The sequence below is a fragment of the Lemur catta genome, chromosome 8 (genome assembly GCF_020740605.2).
Source record: "Lemur catta isolate mLemCat1 chromosome 8, mLemCat1.pri, whole genome shotgun sequence".
NCBI lineage: Eukaryota > Metazoa > Chordata > Mammalia > Primates > Lemuridae > Lemur > Lemur catta.
The window spans coordinates 33,916,133-33,934,220 of NC_059135.1; the positions used below are offsets into that span (position 1 = coordinate 33,916,133).

At 38.1% G+C, this 18,088-nt stretch overlaps 1 protein-coding gene across 1 annotated transcript; it reads right to left on the minus strand.

Annotated features, from left to right (window-relative positions):
• Positions 1-885: 885 nt before the first annotated feature.
• COQ10B (coenzyme Q10B) lies at positions 886-16,544 on the minus strand. Its single transcript, XM_045558804.1, has 5 exons — positions 16,291-16,544; positions 11,479-11,628; positions 7,027-7,219; positions 2,952-3,053; positions 886-1,994 (listed from the first exon to the last, which is right to left on the minus strand). Exons 1-5 carry the CDS (start codon positions 16,404-16,406, stop codon positions 1,827-1,829), a joined length of 729 nt encoding a protein of 242 aa, XP_045414760.1. The 5' UTR covers positions 16,407-16,544; the 3' UTR covers positions 886-1,826.
• Positions 16,545-18,088: the final 1,544 nt, after the last annotated feature.

Here is an 18,088-nt window from a genome sequence, read left to right on the forward strand (position 1 = left end):
AAAGGAGCATTGGAGCTAACAAGAAAACTACTAGAACCAGCTTCAAAAACTTGATATACTAGATTAGGCAATTCAGTATAGTCCCAAGTTTAGAGGTTCCTTAAAATTTAGCATAAACATTTGGCTTTCATTTTTTGGTGTAAAAAATAAAATACAGGCCGGGCGCAGTGGCTCACGCCTGTAATCGTAGCACTCTGGGAGGCCAATGTAGGCAGATGGTTTGAGCTCAGGAGTTCAAGACCAGCCTGAGCAAGAGTGAGACCCCGTCTCTACTAAAAATAGAAAGAAATTATATGGACAGCCAAAAATATATATAGAAAAATTAGCCGGACATGGCGCATGCCTGTAGTCCCAGCTACTCGGGAGGCTGAGGCAGGAGGATCACTTGAGCCCAGGAATTTGAGGTCGCTGTGAGCTAGGCTGACACCACGGCACTCCAGCCTGGGCAACAGAGTGGGACTCTGTCTCAAAAAAAAAAAAAAAGTAGAAAGACAGTACTTCACTTATGTGAAAGCACAACCAATCTCCACGTGAGTTCTTCACCACTGTATACCCAGTGTCTGAGAGAAAGCAGGTACTCAAAAAGATTTACTGAACAGATTCATACACACACGCATTTATGTAAATAACTAATTACCGATGTCCCTTGCTGATCTGAGAAAATAAAATTAGTAGCACTATCGTTGGAAGTTTAACGCCAGAGGGTTGTTCAGTATGGAGTGAAGATCAATATTGATTAAAGACTGAATTTTGCCCAGATTTGTCAGTCTGTTTCTATGAAAGTATTTTTAAGACATGAAATGCTGTAATAACATTTTACTATGTCTATGTTAATACACATTAAAACAATATAGATTTCAATAACCAAAGTAACAGTCCAAAAAATTAAACAAATTAACTTTATTAAATTACTGTTTCGGTCCTTACATTGATTTGTTTAAAAAAATAGCAGTTTGAAGTACATTATTGAAAGAGAGTACACACAATAAATAGAAAATAGGGATGCATAGTGCTGGAGACATACCAACCAACTTATCTTCATGTTGCCTACTGTTCTAGACAGTTCTAGCCTACTGTTGCCTACTGTTCTGTTTATTGACACGAAATTAGCATTATTGAAAGAGCAGCCAAAGGACCTGGGAGAAGGCCGCAAACTACTGGAAAGCAGTAGCTTAAATCTCTGGACTACTTACCAAAAATGAAAACAAAAACAAAATTCACTGTTTATCTGGGAGCTAACCCCATGATGGCACTGAATTACCTACTCCTGTAAGAACAATTTTAAAATATCTAAAGTGCCAGGGAACCTTCATTAACAGTATTTTTAAATCAAAATTTTTACTTTAAATATATGATGATTACTCAAAATATCCTAGGCCAAATGGCAGGCCCTATAACAATAAGTTACAAATAGTCTCAATTTAATAACTTAAGCGTGATATGGTTATATGGTTAATATAATACATGCTGTGTGAGTATCTCAACTAGCCTCTTTCAGGTAAGGTGATAATTAAAAGGTTTAAATCTACAGTTTTAATTTCTGCTCAGAAGACTGATGTCAGTATTCTAACAATGGTGATGACATCCCATTACTGTAAATGCAGAACATGATAATGAACATACTCCTCTGAATTACATTTGATTGAAGACACAATTCTATGTATAAGTGGGTCCATGCTCTATGTGTAAATTTTCAGTGGTACAAGTTTATAATCAGAGCTGGGTTTAACAAATGCTTTCTGACTTCTGAAAAGGAATTATGAAAGCACATCTTAAAAGTGAACAAACTAAAGTTATAAGTAGATGACACCAGTTCTTTCTTGCCTTCACGTGTGATGAACTTCATGAAGCATTAACTCCCGAGGTATATTTGTTTCTGGACCATACAGCTTACATGCTCTTCTTTCAAAGGCAGCCACCATCTGCTTTACAACTTCATCAAAAAACAATGTAGCAAGCTGAGAGTGTAGAAATGAGCGAAATTCAAAAGAAATCTGTAGGAAAATGTTATAATTTTTAGAAAGATTTTTTTTAACTAAATTTCCACTTATAATAGTGATGTTCACACTGTGAACCAAGTATTTAACGTAGAACTGTGTGGGTGTACCTCGGTGAGATTTTTAGCACCTCACTGAAGACAGAATCTTTACTGCAATAAGCATAACTACTGGCACAATAAGTTTAAGTCAACAAGGCAAATGAATCTCATTTTAAGGGAGAGTTTGCCTTTCAATAAGTTAGAGAAGGCTGGAAAAAAACTTTGGTGAGGGCCGGGCTCGGTGGCTCACACCTGTAATCCTAACACTTTGAGAGGCCAAGGTGGGAGGATTGCTTGAGCCTAGGAGTTTGAGGTTGCTGTGAGCTAGGCTGACACCACGGCACTCTAGCCCGGGCAACAGAGTGAGACTCTGTCTCAAAAAAACAAACAAACAAACAGACAACAAAAAAAAAATTCGAGAGAACAATTCATATATTACTTGTTGGCAAAGAAAAGACCATGAGTGGCTTTATGTTTTCTATAGCTAAGGTGATGTGAACAAGAAAGTTACAAGTGATTCTAAAAATGTACTTTTCCCCTTTGGACTTTATTTCTGTACCTTATACACAATGTGTAGTTTAATTTGGTGTTAATTTTAAACTGTTATTAAGTTTAAAAACCATTATTAAGTTGGTAGTAAAGTCATGTCTCTTACAATCTAATAGAGAAGGAATGAATATTCAAGGTTGCAAGAAACCAAATAGAAAATAAAATGTTCATTAGCACTTGTACAGAAAAGGTATTCAATACTCAAATTTAAATAGTATTTAAAAAATCTTTTAAAAAAGATTATTTTATAATCTTAATGCCTATAAAATAATTATAGCATCTGGGTTCTAAAAAATGGATTACTACTTCTTTACCAACTTCATTTCATATATGGAACAAATAAACGGCTTCATGAGAGACTTACTGAAAAATCCAGGGTACAAGTTCTTGGATAGCCAGGAAGACCTGGGCTAAAACGCCAACTAGTCTCCAAATGCTTGAAAAGTCTCCCATCGGTACAGGATGCCTAGAACAAAATGAAAATATAAAACCACAATTAAATACCTTTGGTATTGGCTAGAATGTACGATGATTGAGGCTAACTTCTTTGAAAAATAATTACTTTTACAGGTCAGACCACAGGAGATGAAGAAATCTAATTTTTAGTTTGGTACTAGGAGGTAACCTCTTGCCAATATTAGCTGTTTTCTTTTATTTTGGGATCCCCAAGATTGCCAATTGTTTTTCCTTCCACTTCTACACCCATTGTGCTACTTACATTTCTCTCCTTCCAGCAGCAACACAGGGAGTGATTTTTAGAAGCTTATTTCCAGCTCTGCCACTTATAAGTGTTCCTGAACAAGTTAAATCCCTATACCGTATTTCCTTAATCTGTAAAATAATACCTACTTCATACCATAATGAGATGGCTGAAATGTTTATAACGTACCTGGCACAGATCTCTGGCACAATTCTATAATTCTCTCCTACCCAAAGATTTTTCTCTTGTTAATCACATTTAGTCTTTCCTTCACCTTTTACTCCTTCACTCTATTCCTAAAGGCCTGTATCCAGTTATCCTGAAAGTCTGGCCCTGAATCATTTCCTTCTGACCCCTTCAGTTCACGTGTGTGTGTGTGTGTGTGTGTGTGTATGTATAAAAAAATTTTTTTTTAGACAGGATCTCGCTATATCACCCAGACTGGTCTCAAACTCCTGGGCTCACGCAATCTTCCTGCCTCAGCCTCCCATGTAGTGGGACTACAGGCACATACCACTGCACCCAGCTAATTAAAAAAATTTTTTTTAGAGACCAAATCTATGTTGCCCAGGCTCATCTTGAACTCCTGGCCTCAAGCAATCCTCCCACCTCTGCCTCCAGAGTAGCTGTGCACACGTATATTTTATTTATGTATTATGTACATAACATAATACAATACTTAATCATACTATGTGCATCTTGATAGTTCTTATTCTCTATTATTAAAAAAATACTGATTGAGACCCATGAAAGAGTTACCATCTGCAGTGTGAAAAATGGTGGCCAGAACAATAGTCACTAGTTCACTGTTAGCACTGGTTATGACCTTGAGTGAAGTTCAGCTTCTTTATCTACTACCTTAAGATGCTATCAAGGCCTTATTACACTAGTAGACAACTGACCTTGAGAATACACACATATTATCTTCCCTCAGGAGCAGACCATTAAAAAAATGTGTTTCAAAGTCTATAATCTCCTCCTCAATTAAGTCTTAACTCGGGTGCTCTATCCCTTTTCTCTTTGAAGTTGTTCCCTCCAAGACTTTAGATTGTCCCTCCTTTAAGGCTATAATCACAACAGATATATATTAGCAAAATAAGGACTTGGATAGGTAAACTATTTTTCTCCCAAGTAAAGGAGTCACTTTTTCTTCCTCAGTTACAGCCTCCCTAAACACAGAACAGAGGACAATTTTTCTGACTAAATTCCAGATTTCTTCACAGATAGCTCAGACTGGGAGTCAAAGAACTGAAAATCTATTTGCAGTTCTGTTCCTAACATCTTTATCTAAACATTTTTGTATCAATTATCAGCCAGTAACATGGTACAGTCATTATTATAAAGGTCAACTGCTCCCAAACTAAAAAGTATTTATATCAGAAATACTCTTATTTATACATGTTTACAAAAAGAAAATGTTATTGAAGTGTGGTGGCTCATGCCTGTAGTCCCAGGTACTTGACAGGCTGGGGTGGGGAGGAGGATTGCTTGAACCCAGGAGTTCAAGGTTATAGTGAGCTATGATTGTACCACTGTACTTGAGTCTCAGAAACAGAGCAGACTTCATCGCTTTTAAAAAAAAAAACTAAACAAATAAAAAGAGGTGGGGCCCAGGCTTGGTGGCTTATGCCTGTAATCCTAGCACTCTGGGAGGCCAAGGCAGGAAGATTGCTTGAGACCAGGAGTTCGAGATCAGCCTGAGCAAGAGCAAGACCCCTCTACAAAAAGAAGAAAAATTAGCCAGGCATCATGGTTCAAACCTGTAGTCCTAGCTCCTCGGGAGGCTGAGGCAGGAGGATGGTTTGAGCCCAGGAGTTTGAGGTTGCAGTGAGCTATAATGATGCCACTGCACTCTAGCCTGGGTAACGGAGTGAGACTCTGCCTCAAAGGAAAAAAATAAAAAAGATGCATAAGCAGAAAATGCAAAAAGAAAATTGTTTTTTTTTTTTTGAGACAGAGTTTCGCTTTGTCGCCTGGGCTAGAGTGAGTGCCGTGGCGTCAGCCTAGCTCACAGCAACCTCAAACTCCTGGGCGTAAAGGATCCTACTGCCTCAGCCTCCCGAGTAGCTGGGACTATAGGCATGTGCCACTATGCCCGGCTAATTTTTTCTATATAGATTTTTAGCTGTCCAAATCATTTCTTTCTATTTTTGGTAGAGACAGGGTCTCACTCTTGCTCAGGCTGGTCTGGAACTCCTGACCTCGAGCGATCCACCCACCTTGGCCTCCCAGAGTGCTAGGATTACAGGAGTGAGCCACCGCGCCCGGCCAAGAAAATTGTTAAAAAGGCTCACCACAGCCTTGAACTCCCGGATTCAAGCAATCCTCCTCCCCACCTCAGCCTCCCAAGTACCTGGGACAATAGGCATGAGCCACCACACCTGGATAACATTTTCTTTTTATAAACATGTATAAATAGAGCATTTTATCTTAATTTAAAAAAATGGAAACCAGTGAAGATTTTAAAAGTTACTTAGACATGATAAAATAACAGTCATTAAAATACTAACTACTTATTTTGTTACCTTTATCAGCAAAAAAATAAAAAAAGGAAAAAAAATACTACCTACTATAATAGCTGAATTTAGTCACATTATGCTAAATCACTGGGGAGAAGTAAAAATTCTCTTCAAAATGTTTAGCCTTATATTTAAGTTCAATAATGGCCACTTAATTTTTAAGAGCATCAGGAGTCTATAATAAAGTCTCATTATTCCAGGGTCCTTCACTGGACAGTATACTCTTTCCAGATTTTACACCAGAAAGAGCACATCTGAGAGTTGCACGTCCTTCAATGTCTACCAAAGAGCTGACAAGGGTATTTAGCTCTGGCCAATAACCAAGAAATGATATCACCATTAAATCCTGTGGGCACAAAATGTAACTCAGCTTTAAAAGTCTTGGGCCACTCCAAATTAGGAATTAAAAAAAAAAAAGGTATTATTCTATGGAATTCTGCCTTTTATGTTTTAAGTCTGGGTACCTTTTGTACATGTGTAACCTCCTCCAACAAGGTAAGAAGATTACTATAATGCAATAGTACTTGGCAATTTGGTACCTGGTACTTGGCAGGAAAACCTCAACAATGTTAACATTTTCCATATTTATATCTTTTCTACCTTTCTTCATCTTCTCATCACTTTTGAAAACTTTTAAAAAATAAATTTAATGAACAAATTTATTCTTCCCCAGTGGTAAAGCATTTACTGTATTTTTAAAAAACAGTGCAAAGAACCTTATTAATAGGCTGGGCATGGTGCCTCATGCCTGTAATCCTAGCACTCTGGGAGGCCGAGGCAGGAGGATTGTTTGAGCTCAGTCAGGAGGTTGAGACAAGGCTGAGCAAGAGGGAGACCCCATCTCCATTTAAAAAAAATAAAAGAACTCTATAAATACATACAACTATTATGTACTCACAATAATTAAAAATCAAAAAATAGTGCAAAGATTAAATTAAAACATTTCTAATTTGGGTGGCCCAAGTGATCTTTCCTGTGGGTCAGAGTCTCAACAAAAGGAAAAAAAAAGTTTCCATTTCCATATTCTACTCAAACTTCTATTTGGAAAGAATAATGCTAACATTGTATAGAGTAATTCAATCAGAAGATACAATAAATGGCTTATTTTTTCCCTCTTCCTATTAGTTTAAAGAAATCTTGTTAAGCTATTACACTTTAACCCATTTGATGTAATTAATATTTGAGGAATAATTAAAAACAACAAAAAACAAAACTATTACCTGTACCAAATGTGGTTTCACCAAGGTTACTACTGATGTATAGTGCTCCAACAGAGGTGGAAACCCAATTTCTAATCGTGTTTTACAATATCCAGATCTCTTTGATATAATGTCTGATTTTTTGCACCAAGGAACAAAATGCTTGTAATCTTCCACTCCTGACACTACATCATACATTTCCTGCATTGAATATCTTTAAAAAAATAAAAAGACAAGTGGTATTAACTGCATCTAGTTTTATGGTATATGCATACTTTAAATTAAATATGAATAAAACTTATTGTGTATGAAGCAATAAGTCATTTAGCACACATTCTAGAACACAACCACACTCTATAATCACTTCATAGCAACATAGAAAATAAAAAAGCTCTAGACATATATAGCAGAGATCACAATTTAGCAGCCCACAGGTTGAATCTGGCCTGTAGATGTGGTTTTTAAATTTTTAATTAGTTGCCAGCACTTAAAAATAGAGAGTTTATGTAATAAACTAGAAAAATTAAAAAGTCTTGCAGCAATGAATCTACATTTCTGCATAACAAGAAATTGCTTGAATTGACTAAGAATTCCTTACTTAGAGCCAGCAATTTCACTTCCAGCAATTTATCATTCAAAAATACTCCCACACTATACGAAAGATGTTCACTTCAATATTAATTGTGAGAGAAAAAAAGGGAAGCAACCTAAATGTCTATCAGTAGGTGACATTAATAACCGCTTAATAAATCACAACAAATGATTAATAAATTATGGTACACCCTTACTGTGAAACTCTGTATCAATTATTTAAAAGAATTAGGCCAAATATACTTTAAGGCAGACAAGTTTATAGAATATTGTTAATCAAAAAAGCACACTACAAAGCAGGATGTGTACGATTCTATATTTAAAAAATAGGACAGGCTTAGTGGCTCACGCCTATAATCCCAGCACTTTGGAAGGCCGAGGTGGGAGGATCGCTTGAGCCCAGGAGTTCAAGGCTGCAGTGAGCTATGATTGTGCCACTCCAGCCTGGGTGACGGAATGAGACTGTGTCTTGAAAAAAGAAAAGAAAAAGAAAACACATTTGAAAAATCCTGAAAGGATACAGATTAAACAAATAACAGTTGTTAATTTAGGGAAAAGTAAGGGTAAAGATAGATTGTTTAGTTTATATGTTTCCACACTGCTAAGATTTTTATATAGCATGTAGTGCTACGATAATTAAATAAAGGAAAATAGCAGGGCATGGTGGCTGGTGCCTATAATTCTAGCTACTCAGGAGGCTGAGGTAGAAGGAATGTTTGAGGCCAGGAGTTTAAGACCAGCCTGGGCAACACAGCGAGATCCCATCTCTAAAAAAATTTTTAAATTAGCCTAAACAGGGGAAAATAAGCTATTCTAAAACACAAAGAAAAGAAACCTCTCATTCTTTTTATGAGCCAGTATAACATCCTAACAACCAAAACCTGACAATGAACATAAAAAACAAAGGTATATACCCAAATCACCTGTAAATACTAAGGCAAAAATTCTAAGTAAAATATCACCAAATAGAATCCAGCAATACATTAAAAAAAAATACAATAAGCAAATGCAATTCATTTAGGGATATATGGATGGTTTAATACTAAGAATTCATTTTTTGGTTTTGTTTTTTAAAAAAGAGACCAGGTCTTCCTATGTTGCCCAGGCTGGAGTGCAGTGACTATTCACAGGTATGATCACAGAACTCTACACCCTCAAACTCTTGGGCTCAAGAGATCATCCTGCCTCAGCCTCTCAAGTATCTGGGATTAGAGGCGCATGTTACTGTTGTGCCAGATTTGAATTCTATTATTATAACCACATTAATTGGCAAAAAAAGGAAAAACTATACAATTTCCTCTATAGAAGGTAAAATATAAAAGCATTCCCATTAGAGTAAGAAATAACATAAAGATGTTGCTATGTTATATATACATACACACAAGTACATTGTTATGTAACACCCTTCTGAAAGTGTTAGCCTAAGTAATTAATTCAGAGCATGAAATATGAGGCACATGTGTTTAAAGAATTAGGCAAAATTATCAATTGGCAGGTGATATGACTGTCAATTCAGAAGAATCGATTCACAATTCAGTAAGGTAGCTTATTATGAAATATATAAAAATCATTTCCTGCAGACAATATGGTTGGGTAAATAAATTTAAAAAATAAACAAAAAGAATAAAACTTAAAACAAAGATTAAATAAAAATCATACCTTTCCTATACTAATAATCAGTTAGAAAAAGCATAGAAATGCAAATTACCTAGAAATATATTCAACAAAAAAACTTGAGGGATTAAATGAAAAACAAGCAATGACAACAAACTCTATGGACATATGTCAAAGGCAGCCTGAATTAACAGCAGTCAGAAATATATTATTCTTGGTTATAAAGACTCAATACAGTTAAAATACGATTTACCCCAAAATGATAAAGTAATTTAAACAATCGCAACCTAAATCACAATAAGTTATTTTTGGATTATGACAGAATTTGAGTCATTATGTATGTTTAAACTAATCTATAATCATCAAATGAAGCCCACAGCAGAGAGACAAAGGAGAAACCTACCTTGCCCAGGTTTTCAGGTGCTTTGAAATAAATGGCAAATCCCATAAAGAAGTATAAAACCTTGCAGCCTGGAAGTTAATTGCTGTAAAAGTAGTCTACAAAGACTAACAAAGTAGTATAGCATAATGGTCAAGGGGATGGACATTGTAGTCAGTAATTTTGGTGTTCAAATACAGTAAGCTCTAAACATAGTAAGCCATGTGATCCTAGGCATGTTACTGAAACTCTAAACTTCATTTTCTTGATCCAGAATCGAAAAATACCTCTACGAATTCTTTTGAGGGTTAAAAGAAATAGTTTCAGCAAAGTGCACAATACTTAATAAGCACTTAATAAATGGTAGCTATTATTATATGTTTATGCCAAATATGGGCAGGGAAGATAAGATGAAGATTGTGGAATAAGACTAATTCATAATAAAAAGAGAATTTTGGCATAAGAAAGAAGTAGTAAGCAAAGCAAATATGGTGGGGAAAAAAATAAGGTTTGGAATCATAACAATGCACATTATCTCACTGAGCTTCAGTTTCCTTATCTCTAAAATGAGACTAATACTTCACATGGTTATTGTGAAGATAAAATGAAATACTAAATATAAATCACCCAGGAGTATCTGTAAAATGGCAGGTACATAGTAAAAGTTACATATTATTAGTGATTCAGAAGTAAAGCAGACTAATTTACTATTTATCTCTTTAGTTGCCATCTCTCTGGTATCTGTGATAGATAACAGCTATCGCAAAGACGTCTACCTATCCAAAGACGTGGATTTGCTTTACAGAGTGTTGTTGCTAGGAAGTACCTGGCCACCAGAGGCTACAATTCCCAGTCCTTGCCCCCTTGCATTCAGATGAGGTCACATGACTAGTTCTTGTCAGTAATATCTGGGAGGAAGCATTGTGTTTCACTTCCAGACCAGTATGTTCAACAAGGTATACCATATTTTAACACTCTGAAGACTAAGGAATTGCAGAAGTCAAAAGTTGGATGGAGCCTGGGTTCCTGAATTTATAAGAGAAATGCCCACTGAGAGGAAACACCCATTTGAACTTTACATAAGAAAGAAAGAAATTTTCCGGTATTATCTGTATAGCTACTAGCATTACCTTAACCAATACAGTGACTAGCCAGTAATAAAGGTAAACATAGTAGCCAAAGCTGTAAGTCTTTTACTACAGAAAAATAAGAATAAAAGCGAATGAATAAATGAAATGCACTTTTACAAAATTTCATATAATATTTAATGGACTGCTGGGAATTAAGACCCCCTTGTAGAAACTCCTATATGGTGGGATGGTGTATTTCTAGTTTAGCAGAACTGCAGTGTCTTTATCCTTTATTGTACATACCCCCAGATCAGGGGCCAAATCTGATAAATAAAGTTGTATTAGAACATATTCATGTGCATTTATTTACATATTATCTATGTCTGTCTTTGGGCTAAAATGACAGAGCTGAGTAGTCCTTATGGCCCACAAAGCCTAACATATTTACTATCTGGCCCTTTACAGAAAAAGCTTAGCAACCCCTGGTTGGAGATTAAGAGCCTTAGTATGTCTGTATGTACTTACCTATGTGTGTGTGTATGTGGGGGAGCTATGTAAACTATGGCCTAATATATGTGTACAAAAATGCAGGTCATAAATAATTTCCTTTCTGTATCAAAGTTTAAATATATACTATAAAGTTACCATATGATTATATTTATCCAACAAATATTTATAAAACAGGAATGGCTATGAAAAGGTCAACCCAGAAAAACCAGAGTTTAGTCTGCAAGAAGATAATCAATCCAGAAAGAGGCATGATACTCCATAGGAAATTGTGAATATGTTCTTTTAGTAGAATTCGTATTAAATACAAACCCTAAAATTCTCCTTTCTGAATATTCTTTCCTTTTGTTTATTAATGGTGCAGCGATTTTGAAGAAACTTCTTGCATGTATCTCCTTAGGCAAAATTGAGGTATGTATTGGAAGGGTTCTGCTCATCAGTATACCACAGGAAGCTAAATATCTAAAAAGACAAAAATTACCTGATTTAGAGTGACACTGAAAATTAGATGAAGCACAAATTACAGAGATTGTAAAGTAATTATCACATTTAGAAGGCTCTGCAACTTCAGAATATTCCTGAAAAAATATACACACAGAGAGAGAAAAAATAAAGCTTCTTAAGCACCATAAATAACAGTTTATAGTTGGGTTAAAAGCTTCTGGCACAAAAGGCATCTCTCCCAGAAAGTTGGCTTTCAGTCTGTAGTCATGTGTTACAACCTACTTTTGCCTTAAGCTTGCTAGGATATTCAACATCTATTTTTATTGTTGTTGTTGTTGTTGTTTTTGAGACAAGAGTCTCGCTCTGCTGCCTGGGCTAGAGTGCCATAGCATCAGCTTTGCTCACAGCAACCTCAAACTCCTGGGCTCAAGCAATCATCCTCCCTCAGCCTCCCAAGTAGCTGGGACTACAGGTGCATGCCACCATGCCAAGCTAATTTTTTTTTTCTATTTTTTAGTAGAGACGGGGTCTCGCTCTTGCTCAGGCTGGTCTCAAACTCCTGGCCTCAAGCAATCTTCCCACCTCAGCTTCCCACAGTACTAGGATTACAGGCATGAGCCACTGCACTGGCCCATCATCCATTTTTCAAATCATGTTATCTACCCAGGTTGTTTTCCCAGCTGGATCCATAAGGGTTCCTTAATTCTTGATTCACTACAGTGAGATCTGAAATTGGGTATCACTGTCAGGTAGGAGATGTGGTGGCACTGTCAGAACTGTTGTTCTGATCTTCTTTACCTTCCAGTCTCCATTTCAAAGCATATTTGTAAAAAATATGCCTAGTTAATTAGAATATTACTGTTTGAGGTACTTCTATGTACAGATGCCTGATATACTCTTGTTCACCTAAATATTTTTAACTTTTCCCTAGTAAGATTATTGCATAGCTATTTTACACTACGAGTCATTCATTACTTCACATAGTTACTAAGCTCCTATCTGTGTTGGACTGTGTTAGGCGCTAAGGATACAACGGTGAATAGAACAAACATGAGCCTTATGAAGATTATATTCCAGGTGAACATTCAAAAAAATTGCTGGAAAAGAAATGGGGGCAGGGACATGTAATTAGGACCTCCTTTAGATGGGGTATCTAGGATCCCTCTGAGGTTAGATTTCAGCTAAGCCATAATGGATAAGGAGTTAGCAATGCAAAAAGAGAAAAGAGGTATATATGTACATGATAAATATGTGTGAATACATATAGACAAATAAATGGGAAGAGGGGCATATAGTGGGTATTCCAGGCACTAAGGAAAAGAGCCTGGCAATATGTAGAGACTAAAATAGACTAACAGTATAGCAGTAGTACAGTAAGCCAAGGGGAGAGTACCAAGAAATAATGTTGGAGAGACAGAGGAGCTGGATCATGTTGGATACTGTTGGCCAGGATAATGCAATTTGAAATTTACTCTCAATGAGAAGCTTTTAAAGATTTCCAAGTAAGAGTAATATTTAACTAAATCAAGTCTTCAAATTATTTTTAAAAAGGGAAGTGAGATAGCCTTATAAAATCTCATGTTATCATATATAAAATTTGACTTATAAAAAATATAATTTATATATAAATACAAATCTCTTTTTTTTTTTTTTGTGACAGGGTCTCACTCTGTCACCCAGGCTGGAGTGCAGTGGTGTGATCATAGCTCACTGCAGCCTCGATCTTTTGGGCTCAAGTGATCCTCCTGCCTCAGCCTCCCAAGTAGCTGGGACTATAGCCGCAAACCACCAGGCCCAGCTAGCTAATTTTTTAATTTTTTGTACAAACAGGGTCTCATGAACTCCCAGCCTCAAGAGATGCCTCTGCCCAAGCCACTCAAAGTGCTAGGATTACAGGCGTGTGCCCAAGCCACTCAAAGTGCTAGGATTACAGGCGTGCACCATCACACCCAGCCTAAAATTTCTTCAATGACATTGACATTGGCTGGGGAAGAAGAGAAAATCCAATTAAAGAAAGAATGCTTGAAGAAATTGGGAATATTCAGCCAGAAGATAAAGAATAATACTTGAGAATATGGCTTCACAATGTAAATAAAGGCTCAATTAGAGGGAGACAAATTTGGGCAAGAATTTTAGAGCTGTTTATAAAAATTGAATGGTTTTATTTCGGAGGCAATAAAATAGAGGTCAGTGAAAACAGTTAAGCTAAATACCACATGACTATTTGTTAACATATAATGGAAAAGAAACATATAAACCGTATGGATATGCTCCTTCCATCTGAGCCCCCAAAAAACAAACAAAAAAAACCCTGTACGGATGAATTTACTGGCCCCCTTTAAGATTCTAGGATTCTTATATATTCAGTTATAAATAACACTTCAAGAATGAGAAGGAAATATGATTTCTGTTATGTAAAAGAAGCCTATTGTAATGTTTTAAAGAGTCTACCTATAGAATTTGCTGAAAAATAGGATTATACCAACAAAAGTGAACTTCAGTGTCTCTGCTAAATTAAGCCAAATGGTGGAAATAAAATACTCAGTTGCTTCCCACTTTGAAAAAAAAAGCCACAAAAAAAAGTAATTTAGGATCTCTGTTAGATTGCTTACAAAAACTAACTATGGTGTACAAAATGCCTAATCATGTATTTCCCTTCTAAAACATTCTTTAGATATCTTTATTACAACAGTTTTATCTATTTTTTCCACTTTTACATTCCATAGATACCTTGTTATCAATTATTGAAAAGCATCTATGTGGCAGATACTATGTGTTGTTATTTAAAATTTTGTGATAACTCAGTATCAGAAAAGGCAGCTTCTCTTAGTTCAATCTTTATTTTAAAAAAGATAAGACCCTTGCTTCTGAAGAGGTGAATTTAGTATCCGTTGACTCATCCCTGTATATGGTTTTGTACTAGGTTCATATATTGTTTCCCAATCCCTAAAAGATAGCCTTACACAATTTGATTATTACAATCTTAAGGGAAACGTTCGTGTTTAAAGCAAACTAATAGATTTCCTCATCAATTTGCATGCTATGGTGACAGAGCCTGGACAGCACATTTATGTTCACACACTATCAAGAATACTGTCTTCTGTGGAGCACGGGGGCTTACACCTGTAATCCCAGCACTCTGGGAGGTCCAGGCGGGAGGACTGCTTGAGGTCACAAGTTCAAGACTAGCCTAAATAAGAGTGAGACCCCATCTGTCTCTACTAAAAATAGAAAAAAATTAGCCAGACATGGTGGTGCGCACCTGGGTAGACTCAGGAGGCTGACTCAGGAGGATCGCTTAAGCCCAGGAGTTCAAGGTTGCTGTGAGCTACACTGACACCACGGCACTCAAGTCCCGGTGACAGAGCGAGATTCTGTCTCAAAAAAATAAAAAATACTGTCTTCAACTGGAATATGAGGAGCCATAACATTCATATACATGAACTTTAAACCATGAAACAAATACTGGACCACATGGAGGAGAGCTGTTTTATCACTAATCTTTAATACTACATTCTCAAATACTCAATTAAAATAAAGGCCAGAATCTATGATAATGCTATGAACTCATAAACTCCCTCCCTCATTATAATAAACAGTAGCTATTTTCTTGGAATTTAAGCCTTAATTTGATCACCAAAGTGTGTTTTTCTCAAAAGTAACAGTTTTATTTGCAAGCTAACATTTTATAAAACTAATGCAAAAAGATGTAAAGTTAGATGAGGTTATCTTCTACTTTAAACTACTTTTTGAGGTTATTTCCTAAAGTGGGAGTAAATGATACATGATTTTATTTCAGTTTCACCCAATGTTTGTCTAAAAGTATTTGGAGTTGGCAGGGTTGTTACTTTCATATTTCCACCTCCATGTCCACCCCCACATACCAAAAAGAAGCCAATCAGGAAAATGGAAGGCAGACACTGGTTCAAGGTTACAGGACCTCTAAATTACAATGAAGTAAAAAAAAAGAAAGAACGAAAGAAAGAAGAGAACGAAAGAAAGAAAGAAAGAAAGAAAGAAAGAAAGAAAGAAAGAGAGAGAAAGAAAGAAAAGAAAAGAAAGAAAAAAAGAGAAAAACAAAGAAAAAGAAAGGAAGGAAGGAAGAAAGGAAGGACGGACGAAAAGAAAGAGAAAGGAGAGAGAGAAGAGAGAGAAAAGAAAGAAAAAAGATAGAAATCCAGGTCCCTTACGTTGGGTACATTCAGTTTTGCAAGCACCAAATGGCGCGGGCAAAAAACTATCAGAAATTGGGAAAGCACATCTGACTCTGGCACGCAGGAGGGACAGAGGAGGGGGTCTCACCGCCAGGCCACAAACTCCCATACTCCCAGCAGCCGGCAACCCTTCCGCGCAAAGTTAAAACATGCCAACAGCAGCAACAGGCCGTAGGGGAGGAGACCGGAAGAGCCCAGAGGCACCGGTGGCTGAGCTCCTTCCAAAGTCACTTCGCCGATGATTCACTGCCTTTCTCGAGGTCAGCGAGTCACGAACACAGCTTCGGGCCCAGGGTGATAGCCGAGGCATCTTAGTCCTTCAAATGTCGAACGCCTAAGACCTTTCTCCAGAGACGCGGAAACGCACCAACTCCGGATCCGCCTCAGCCCAAATCCTTCCTGTCACCCAACTCAGCAGGCCCGGGTGGAAAACTACTCTCGTCCGCGCGCACCCTTTGTTAATTACCTGACTTTCTGCCCAGGCTCCTGCACCGGAGCTCGGGCTCCGGCCGCTGTCGCCGACTTGGGACACAATCCTGAGGCTACCCTTCTCAGAGCCCTCTGACCAGTCCGAGCTGCCATGATCGGTCTCAGAGAAGCCGGTCGCTACCTCCGGGACCGGGCCTGCGGCGCCGCCTTCCTCAGGCCGGGCCGGGCAGCCCGGCTCCGGCGCCTTTCAGCCAATGGGCTGGTCTCCTGAGCGGCCAGACACGCCCCTTCTTCCCTCCCAAATTGTGCAAAAGTGACGCACGCACCCACTACCGTAGGGCCGACTGTAAACGATTTCGTCATCCCGCCGACCAATCAGAAGGGGTGCCGGCGCCAGGACACACCCCTTTCCCCAGACGGGCCTATCGCTCCCACCGTGCGCTCGCACGCATTACGAAATACTCTCGGCGACCAGTCACCCCACCGCTCGCGCTGGAAGTCTCCCCTAGATTAGTCAACCGCTGCGGTTCTCTTGCGGGCTGCTTCCGGTCGTGAGGCCGGGCACCTGACCCCGTCCAGGGGCGGGAGGAAGCCCCGGGGTCTGGGTGTAACTGATTACGATTATGTAACTGTCCAAACCAGTGAGTGCTGAGCAGGACACACTGTCGCTCCTGGTTGTGAAGCCTGGCTGTCAAGAGTCCTGCTCCTACCTATCCCATGGGGTTGTTACGAGGGCAACATAAGGTCATGACATAGGGAAGAGAGTCAGGTATCGGCCACCGGTTCTATCTGCCTTTTTCCTGCGTAGCCAAGATTTTAATTGGTGTTCGCGTATGGTTTAGATTTCCCTTGTTTCATACAAAGGAGACAACTGCTTTGATTCAAAAATTTCGGGAATCGTTCGTCACGTCCGGACTTCGTTTTCCCTCCGTTTGTTCCCAGGTCCTTGTTTAACCTTTGTACGCCATAGGTTCCTGTACACTGTGAAGTGAGGATAGCCCACATTAAGTGGGATAAAAATTTCAGAACTGCCGTGGAAGATGGTGGAAGAAATCAGACGGCTCAGAGAAGTGGGCATGCTAGGGCCAGAAAACTTACCAGATGACTATATTCTACACGAACACTCATAGAACACTCCATTGCCCCAAGCAATAAGGAATGTGAGAGAGACACCAGCATCACTGAACAGGACTGAGACTAGGGTGAAATGAATGAGGTACATGCCCCAGGCACAAAATTGAAGGGGGTGCCCAGAAGCTTAGTAACCTAGATAAATATTTTAATGTGACATTTAAAATAATCGAAATTCATGCAGAAAATTTCATGACGTACAAGATAAAACAAAAATTTACATAAAGACAGAATCAATATTACTGATTTTTCCTTTTGCCTCTGACTTCTCTGATATGGCTCAACTTTGCACTGTTAGTGATTGATGGTGGCTGTCCTTTACAGGTAGGCCTTAGGTAAAAGCAGTAGATGCAGTTAGAGATAAGCTCCATGACAGCAATGGGGATGATGGAATCCCAAAATGATAGAGGACAAGTAGTGATGCTTAACTGTCAAAAGCAAGGTGGGCACAACGATCATAACCAGCACAAGGTCAGAATGGCTGCCAGGGGGTTCTGACCTGCAGAAATACATGGAGAGAATTAATGCAATAGGGTGTCCTTAGCGGCAAGATTGATGGGCAGCCTACAGGGGTATTGCTCAATCTACATACCTAAGAGAAATCAAAGATGAATTATGAGGAGGCTGAAGGCACCTACCTTGATTAAAAAAAAAAATAGTGATCTTTTAGCTAGTTTCCAGACCTGAGCGAGTTTTCAGATCTA